This window comes from Cariama cristata, unplaced genomic scaffold (genome assembly GCF_000690535.1).
Source record: "Cariama cristata isolate BGI_N322 unplaced genomic scaffold, ASM69053v1 scaffold3851, whole genome shotgun sequence".
NCBI lineage: Eukaryota > Metazoa > Chordata > Aves > Cariamiformes > Cariamidae > Cariama > Cariama cristata.
Window position 1 is genome coordinate 99,865 of NW_009600876.1, and position 9,432 is coordinate 109,296.

The 9,432-nt window shown below is 47.8% G+C and overlaps 1 protein-coding gene across 1 annotated transcript in view; it reads left to right on the forward strand.

The window, feature by feature from the left end:
- The window catches only part of LOC104169304 (acetyl-CoA carboxylase-like), a gene marked incomplete at its 3' end in the record, with an annotated part of 108,749 nt that extends 99,829 nt beyond the window's left edge, over positions 1-8,920 (forward strand). The window contains 2 exon segments of the mRNA XM_009710200.1: positions 7,849-8,003; positions 8,750-8,920. Of these exon segments, the coding sequence (XP_009708502.1) occupies positions 7,849-8,003; positions 8,750-8,920 (326 nt within the window).
- Positions 8,921-9,432: the final 512 nt, after the last annotated feature.

A 9,432-nucleotide genomic window follows, 5' to 3' on the forward strand; every position in this document is an offset into this window, starting at 1 on the left:
GATGGCTCGTAATTGCTCCCAGCATCGGGCGATCATTGCTGTTGTTTTGCCACTAATTCCGCACCATAGCAGGAAAGCCGAGATTGCAGGACACAGTGAATTGCATAATTTTTTTTTTTTTTTTTTCTGGTTTTCTTTCTGGCCAATTTAAAATTTGTCAAAGTCGGTCTTCTTCTGGATCACTGCCCTTTGATATTTCGCGCACTCCATTTGCCACAAACAAGCCGCAGGGCCGCAGTTCATGCTGACTCCAGCAGAAGCAGAGAAAGCTCCATTTATCTTACACTGCCTGCTGAATTCTTACTCATTAGCTGGGGGTTCACTGCCTCTCTTTAACCCCTGAATGGCTGTCATCCCTCCCTGGAGCTGCTGAATAGCGGGGGAAGAGGGAGATGCTCTCCAACGTGTGCCTGTTGCGGAGGGGTGGGGAAGCTGGGCCATGGTGGTCTCATCCGAGGCGGCTTGAGACGCTGGGGTTGGACTCGCAATTGGGGAGTGTGAGAGCAGAGGAGGCTGGCAGATATTGAATAATTTGACATAAATCTGTTCATTATCAATTCGCCGGCACTATTGCTGAAATGTTTATTAGCCCCATGTTTTATTAAAATGTCACTCAGTTGTGCTATTACAAACCAGCAAACGGTGCGGAGCAAAGGGCAAGGAAAGAAAGGATAGCCCTTGTCCTGCCCAAGAGCACGTTTCCAGGCTGAGGAGGGGTGCAAGGAGAACGGCGATTGCCTAGAAATGTAGGAATAATTCCGACTGCAAGCCTCAGGCCGTAGTTAAAAAATATGTAGATTCGATTTTATTTATTTATTAGAGTAAAACGTGTAGGAGTGGAATAAAAATTAGCTTTGTCATGCAGATTCTGGGCATGTAATGTGTCAGATGGACAGTGTAATGTATGGAAAAATTTGGTGGAATATGAATGAAAGGAGTGGAAAAATGGCTCCAGTTAGAGTAAGATTGGATATTACATTTTCACATTTCTCCTATCAGGTATTTATCTCATAGTAAAAGGGAAGCATCTGTTCATCACCTGATCTATGTTGTAATAGTGTGAATATCCTCTTCAACTGATCCTGTGAAATAGTTGCCCGTGTGCTGGCATGCGTCTTTAATTTTATTTGAAATCATATGCCCATTTTGCATTTGCCTGTATAGACTGTACAGGGTGCAGGAGCGGGCGCACACAGCCCCACACGTACAGCGGCGCTTTGGGAAGTCGGAGGCAGCGGCTGTTTTCTGGACAAACTCCGGTGCTGTAGGCAGCCCCCAACTTCCCACGGGTGCCCTTACCCCTCAGCCTGTGCCGCTGGCTTCTGACTTGCATCGCACTTTATTTGGCAAAAGAGCGTGCGAAACTTTTCTTAAACTCCCAAATAATGAGTGAACGCTCAAGCACTGAACCCACATCTCCACTTTAGCGGAGCAGTTCCTCTCTGAAAAGAAACGTGCCGGGGTGCGGTACCAGAATGGAACCCGCAGGTCCCTCTCGGCCCAGACTGTGCCACCTGGTGAGGACTTTGCTGGTGGCCTGGGGACAGCCCTGATGCCGCCTTGTGTCTTGAGCGGCTGAAAACTTCCATCCTGTGACCTGTCTCCTTCCAAGCTTTAGCTTGGAAAGTTAGATTGCAGCTCTAAAGTCTAATAATCCTTTTCGGGGGGCAGGGAGGGATGGTGTTTGTTCAGTGTTGTAATTAATCAAAATGCCAGTTGTTTTCTTGAGCAACAACTAAGAAAAATGCTGCTGTTGCGATTCCATCTCTCATGAAGTCTTGGACAAATGCAGTCAGTGTGGTTGTAACTTTGTCTTTTTAGGCAATGCTGATTTCGAGTAACTGCTTCTATATGCAAGTGCTGCTGCATTTAAATTGTTGTTAATTCACGATCATGAGTCTAGAAAAGCAAGTACTGCTTTCTGTCTGCTCTTTCATGACAATTGGCATCTTGAATATCCTCCCAGGAGGGCTGTTGATGTTTCCCCCCAAATAGGTATTTTTTGGAATGACGTACCTGCCACACTTTGCCCGTTTGCTCTGATGCCAATATGAGGCCTTAGGAGCAAAGAGTTGGAAAGGACTAGGGTGGAACATCACACGATGCGGTTGTACAAGGATATTTCAAGCCCGTGTCATGAGCATGTGTGACCTTCACTGCTATTTCATATTGCACCTTTATAACATAAATCCTACTGAATATTTAGTGAAGCAATTACAAGCAGTCTCATTTAAAGAAACAAGCGACAATCCAAAAATGCCTGTCTCTCCCGGAACGTGCGTGGCTCCGAGTGACCTTCCTTCTCCCCTCTGGAGCGGCTCCCTCCAGCTGGGGTGGGAGATGTGCTGCCTGGGCAGCCGGGATGCGGCTGGCATTCTTGCTGCCTTTGCTGAATTTTTGTCTGGCAAGAGCTTTGTAAAAGGCAGGGGAAGAGCAGGTGAGATTCAGGTAGGAGGATTATTGTTGTAGGTGTGTAAATTAAGTGGGACAGTCATACCCAGGGTTAAAATCGACATTTAGTTAGGTCACTGGATGCAGAGCAAGTGGTATACTTCTCCAGAGTTCATTTCCTAAGGAGCCTTCCAGCACATGCGGCAGTGGGATTTAACTGCTTTGCTGAAAAGAATGGCCACAAGCAGATGACAAAATAAATTGAACTTAACGTGGGGTTTTTGTTGTGTTAGCTGGGGAAAAATAAAATCCCCAAATTTGCCTGTAGTAATTGTAACATTGAGGTAATCAATCGTTATTCGTGCTCCTTTGTAGTCTGGAAAGATTGCTACTATTTATGTTGTAAAAGTAATCTTTGAAAATCATAGGTGTGAGGTAATTCGCCGGAGTCAAACGCGTATGTGAGCAACTGAGGTCTGGATGGAGGCACCAAAGGAAGGGTGACATCGGGTCTCTGCAGTGGCGGGTCACGGGCACGTCCTCGGCTGGTCCTTCAGAGGAGGAGGCTGGCTCCTGCCACCGAGGGGGGCCCTGCGTCGTGGGTGTCACGGGCTGCAGCCTGGGTTGAAGCCGGCTGCTTTGTCCAGAGCCTGAGGGTAAGCGTGAGGGCTGTCTCCGCAAATCGGTTGGGTCAGAGGCCTTGATGCTGGGCTTTGCCCGGGTCTTTGAGTGCATGTTTGAGGAAGAGGTAAGAAAATGGACAAGTAAATGCTTGGCCATGCTGAGGCTGTTCACCGAGGGTAAGGGAGAAAATCCCACATTTTAACGGCTTGGAAACCATAAACCATCAAATTGATTCAGAAGCTGCCTGGCTTTCTGCAATCAGAGGGAACCTACAATAACATTTCTTGAAGTCATTTTGTCTAACCTGTTAAACTGGTCATATTTAAAAAAAGCACTTTGCTACTAAATGTTATGGGAAGCCGTGATTCATGGTCCTGCTGAGCCGTTTCCGTCTGGCAGGAACTTTATTAAAGGCAGCCCGTGCCCTGCCGCCGCAGCAGGCTGCAGTCCCTGCAGGACACCGCGCTGTCCGTGGCTCCTCTGCCAGGCACATACATCGGAGGGGTGCTCGGAGACACCGCTTACTTCAGAGGAGATTTTTTTGTGTAATGAGGCACAAATCAAAATAGTTTAGATGTTGCTTTCCGTACCATGATGCTTTCCCTTAACTTTTGGAGAGGAGTATGAATTGATATTCAGTATCGGAGCGCTTTACAGGAGAGGTCTCTCTGTGGATTTATTGCGGCAGCTTTTCCATTTGTCTGCGCGGGGAAGGCAACTCCTCTGAAGCCTTCCTCCACGATCGCGGGCTGCAAAGCCTGCGTGCACGTCCCTGCTGCAGCAACCGGGAAGTGCTTCGCTGCAGGGTGGTGAAAGAGCTCGTTTTGGCAACTCTTGTATTTGGCATTGATTGTTCTGTGCCACCGGGGTTCTGAGAGCCCCTGCCTGAGGTTTGGGAGCCTGTTACAGGCTGTAGGACATAGAAAAAAGAATTTGGAACCCCAAAAGCCAGGCTGTAGCAGCTGGGCGGGGAGGCTGGTGTCACCCTGCGGAGGGACGGCAGAAAGGGACACGGGCCAGGGAGGGGATGATGGGGGAGACAGGCAGGCACGAGCTGCCGGCTTCCTCCAGAAAGCGTTTGGGAACATTTTAGGTTAAATACTTCTTATGTGTGGTTTTAAACTAGGTTTTGTTGGTTTAACGGGGTATATTTGTGCAGAGGGTTTTGGCAAGACCCTGGCCACTGCTCTTTTGACCTCAGAAGAGACTCTCATCTTTTTGGTACCCCAATGTTATTGCTTCCCCAAGGTATTTTTTCCAACTTGAGGCAGTTTTGCTACTGATCAAAGAAAAAAGAAAAGACACCGTAGGACGAAGAGGTCTTGATGCATTTACCACCGTGGGCAGGCTTTAAAGGTGTTGAGAGCAGAATTAAGGCATTTACGTGGCCTCAAAATTCCGATCATGCCAATGGCCGTGATCATACCAGCACTATATATAGATACAAGCGTACTTGGAGACTGCAGAGCAAACTGCAATCCAAGATAAATGTGACATTTTATGGCACTTAGAGTGCTGCCTTAGAAAGTGTCCTGTGCTGCCTGCCAAGTTAGGAAGGTCACACATGTTCTTTTTTCCTTTAAATTGTTGTCTTGTCTTACCTGCGTGCCCCACCTGCATGCCAAAACATGCTACGCTTTGTGTTTGCATTGTAATGTGGCCGTTTCAGAGCACTGCTTCTTTTGTTTCTCTATTGATTAGTAGCCGATCCATACCTAGAGGTCTATAATGTTCCTATGATTTAAACTTTAACAGTTTCATTAACTGTCAAGTACCTTTAGAGCAAAGGAATCCCATATTTTAACTCGTCTCTCCTTGCCAGTGTAAGATTTGTGGAAGGAGGCTTCTTTTTCTGAGAAATAAATAAATAAAGCCCCAGCTTTCTGAAAAACCCCGAGGCCTCAAGATCTGACTAGGAAAGAAAGAAAACCATTCCAAGATATTTAATTGTACAGGGGGCTTACAGGATTGATCGAGAGCTTAGCTTTTTACAATAGTCCAGTGAATAAGAAATGCTCCTGACAAACGATCGATGATGGGATAATCACTCTTTATCCCCCCTCCTCATTGTTACCTTCTTTCTTCCAGGAGAACAGGGTTCAGAAGTCAAAAATCTTTATAGACGCTGCTTTTAAATTAAGCAGAAAATAGACATTGACATATTTGTTAATCTCACCTAAATCATTACTGGGCCTGACTGGTTTGACTGTACAGCGGGAGTGTGGCAGATAGGCCAGAATACATGAGTGTTACTGGCTTAAGTGCATGCATTGCCATTTAAAACAGGGAGATGTAGGAGCTGGTGAATTTACCATGGATAGATATATATAATTTTTTATCCTGAAAGTTGTAAGAGTACCTTCTCTTAATTAAAACCTCCTTACTAGCGTTTGAAAGGTTAGATAACATTTATATTGGTAGGCACATAAAAACATTCCTTCCCTCGAAAGAATCGTCGTATGACTGGTCTGTGGCTTGGAAACGTGCGTGCGTGTGTGTGCAAACCTGTTCTGTCTTGGAAGAGGAACTCTGGAAGCAAATGTCAACGTATAGGTAGTGCAATGTGGAAGAGAACAGGGCCTGGATGCAGAGGGCCCCTGAAGGTGGGTCTGAGCCAAAGCCCCGGCGTCACGGGGCTGTGCATGAGCTGCTGCGGTGCTGCACCCACTGGTGAGAGCCACTGGGGTGCTCGGCCCCTTGGTCCGGCAGCCCTGGATCATCGTGTCTGTGGGAGGTCAGCCGTGGATGCTCACGGAAAGAGTAGGAGCATCGTGCAAATGCAGTGTGATGCTTTCCCCAGGACACTTTCTCATCTTCCAGCAGTCCTCTGGTTTAGAGACTTCCTGAGAACAGATTAACATCTGATTTTCACACTTAGAAGCCTCTGATGGACTTTCCTTCTGTGAATTTGATCGCTTTCTGTGAGCCTGTTCGTACTTTTGGCACCCAGGACCTCCAGTGCCGTTGAGTTCCCCCGTTTGATTTTGCACTGTGTGAAAGTGTTCCCTGTTGTTGGGGTTTCTGTAAAGCTTCTGCCCGCTAATTTAATCTGGTCTTGTTGGCAGAGACTTGGATGGCTCTGGCTTCCTGCTGCTGTTCCAGAGCCTGCTGTTGTCAAACTAGACGGTGGTGGTGGAGGAGCTGCTGAGGTGTCCTCCTGCCTCTCCCCAGCGATTGCCTTCCGCCTCTCCCCAGCCTGGAAGCATGGCAGTTTAGCAATAGGTGTTGATGTAATGGCAGATGTTGCATTTAATCCCATTGACATTCCTTCGCAAACGACAAAAGATTAAAAACAGAAAAAGCTCGGTGGTGGTCACACAGCACAAAATGCAGTTGTGATACTGAGGTGTGCAAGATAACAAGGATAGGAGCGTCGCCCTCCGGCTGGATCACATCGCCAGCTTTTGTTCCAAGTTCTCCCGTTGACTTCTTGTGCTACTGGGTAGGACACCTCTTTGTTTTATATCTCAGTTCTGTACACTGAAGAAGCAATCGTGCTTGCGTGTCTCCCAGGCGCACGGGCGGTTATATTAACATTTGAATGGAAGGTGCTGTAGGACAGTTGGATGTTACAACCCACCAGTGCTTGGAGCAAGACCCCTCCATGACCCGGCTTCAGATTGCCAGCGACCTCGGCTTTAAAGGGGGAGGTGGGATGGGAGGCAGCTGTCTCTGAGACTGTGAACTTGCAACTGGCGCTTCTGGTGTGGGTGGGAGGTTAAAAAATGGCACAATTCAGTGGAGTATCCAGTACTGTATAATTTGGCTCAGATTGCAATCTTTGCTTAAATTGAACTAAGATTGGCTCTAAATACTCTGCCTCTGCACAAGGACCTCTTGCACATGTGTTGGTGAGGCAGTGTAGGAGAAGCATCGACCTACTTCTGGGCCAACTTTGACCTGGTGTAAATTACTGCAGGTTCAAAAAAGAGAGTTGCACTTGCGGTTACGCTCCCTGTGGCCTGTTAGATGGAGGAGAGGGGATTTACATTCTTGGTTTTAATAAAGGGGCACCTTGGTCTGCTGCGGGAAGCGGCAGGAGCTGCGGCGTGCCTCCACAGCACCATGTGTTTCCCCTTGCCTGACTTAGTCTGGGTCAGGCAATTCCAAAATTAATCAGAAACTGTTTAATGCATGTTTTTGTTTTAATCAAAGTTAATTTTATCTGAGCTGAATGTTTTAAAATAAATTAAAAATTATGAACTCCACAGGACCTTATCTTCTTGACACAGTTTTATTCTTGTCCATCATGTTAGTCCGTGATTGAGAGTAGTGTGTGCTGATCACTGGTAAGCTGAATGTGAGCAGTTTTGGTGTCTGTAGCGTAACTTGTGTTTTCCTTAATGAGGCAGTGGCTCTAACAGTGACTGGCAGGAACCAGCCTGCACGAAAACTTGAAATTGTGCAGGTGGTTTTACGTTGTCCGTGTTTCTTGTTAAATGAACTGCGTGTTGGGACATTATTCTTTTTTAGGAGTAAGTCCAGTAAATGTCACTTAATTGATGGCTCAGCTCATTGGCATTTAAATGGAATAGAGTTTCCATGGTGAAAACTCCTTTGAAGCTGTTGCCTGAATACCAGTGGCAGGAAATCTGGGCTGGAGCACTTACATTTGACTCAAGACCCTGCTTGGCATTGCTGGGAGCTGATGGTCTGGTATTTGTCCTGACCAAACGCAGTCTGGGTTTCACCTGTACGCAGGAGCAGAGGAAACCTCCATTCTCCCTCTGGATGTCCAGAGCTGGTCGCCTTTCCTCCGTGCAGCAGTCCTTTGTACACCCCTCTGCTTTACCCTGACAGAGGTCTCTGACATGTGGCTGTGCCTGGTTGCAGGTACCCCTGAGCTGAGCCCTGCTGACCGAAAAGAGCTGGAGACCAAGCTAAAGGAGCGGGAGGAATTCCTGATCCCCATTTACCACCAGGTAGCCATGCAGTTTGCTGACTTGCACGACACACCTGGCCGGATGCAGGAGAAGGGTGTCATAACTGTGAGTATCACGGAGCTTTCCTTGGGGACATCGTTGGGGGGTTGGACACATGGGAAATGGCAATCTCCAGTGGGGCAGGCTGCTGCTGGAGGCCACCTGCGGGCCTGTGAATAAACCTCTGCCCCAATGACTCTTGCCACAGGAGCAAACCCTCTCCACCCGCCAGCTGTCTTCTGGTCCCAGAACACAAGCACATCATGTTTTCTAGCACCTTTACCTGGTCCTTGTCCATTTGAGACCCCACATTTTCTGGGCTTCGCTGGTTGCTCATTAGTGACTGCATCAAAAACCCCACAGAGTACATTGCCGCCTGCCCTGGCAGAAAGGGAAGGCGGGGAAGGTGGTGAGCCTGTACCCGGGGGGACCCTCAGTGATGGGAAGGGCTATAGCGGCATAGCTGAAGGCCAGCTGTCATGTCAGGGTTTGAACCCTGGCTGATTACGTTTTCCTAGTCCCCTCTCCCCTGGGACATGAGTGTCTTGCGCTGTGCTGCTCATCTGGGAAGCTGGGTCTCTCTTTGCAGAAGGGAGCAGACTTCTGGCAGACAGAGGAGGTTGGATGTAGCTTCTGGTGACTGAATGGTATGACAGGGTAGAAGTCTTCAAAGCTCAGACCTGGGAGTCTTTGTATTTCTCTTGTGCAAGCGGTATAACCAAGTATATAATGAGTGCAAGCCTTTTGTTGCCCTTGGGAATAAGGTGTATGTCCCTCACTCATTTCTCCTTCTCCACTTGTGTCTTGGGCAGGACATTCTAGACTGGAAAACTTCCCGTACCTTCTTCTACTGGAGATTAAGACGTCTTCTTCTAGAAGATGTGGTAAAAAAGAAGATCCATGATGCGAATCCTGAGCTGACTGACGGGCAGATCCAGGCTATGCTGAGACGCTGGTTTGTGGAAGTCGAAGGGACAGTGAAGGTAAATGAAGAAGCAGTTTTGCCAAGGCTTTAGTCTTTCCTGGGCTTAAGTTCAGTGAAGTTTTCCCAGGTGGAGTTTGATCTCTGGTTTTTAATTGTAACATCCACAAGCATTTTAGGTGATGAAAGAGAACTTCTGGGTAATGTTCCAGGTCATGAATTGTTTTATGGGGACACTTTTTATAGCGGACCAGAAAAGCAAAATAGGATTTTTCCCAAGCATGTAGCGCTATTGATATGAAAATGAGCATCTTGCAAAGATGAACAGCTCGCTCAGCGGAGCAAGGCAGGGCAGCGTGTGGGAAGAAGGCTGCGCAGAGGTGCTGCCGTCTGGCAGAGCTGGCAGCAGAAATCCCAGGAGTCACAACACATACACCAGCCCTGAATATCTCCAACTCCTTGTTTCTGTGCACGGTGTGTCTAAAATAGCACTGCAGAGCTGCTGGCGGTTACGGAGGAGCTGTCCTCGCTGTGCAGACCGGCCCCTGTGTACCCTTGGGATCCTCTCTGATG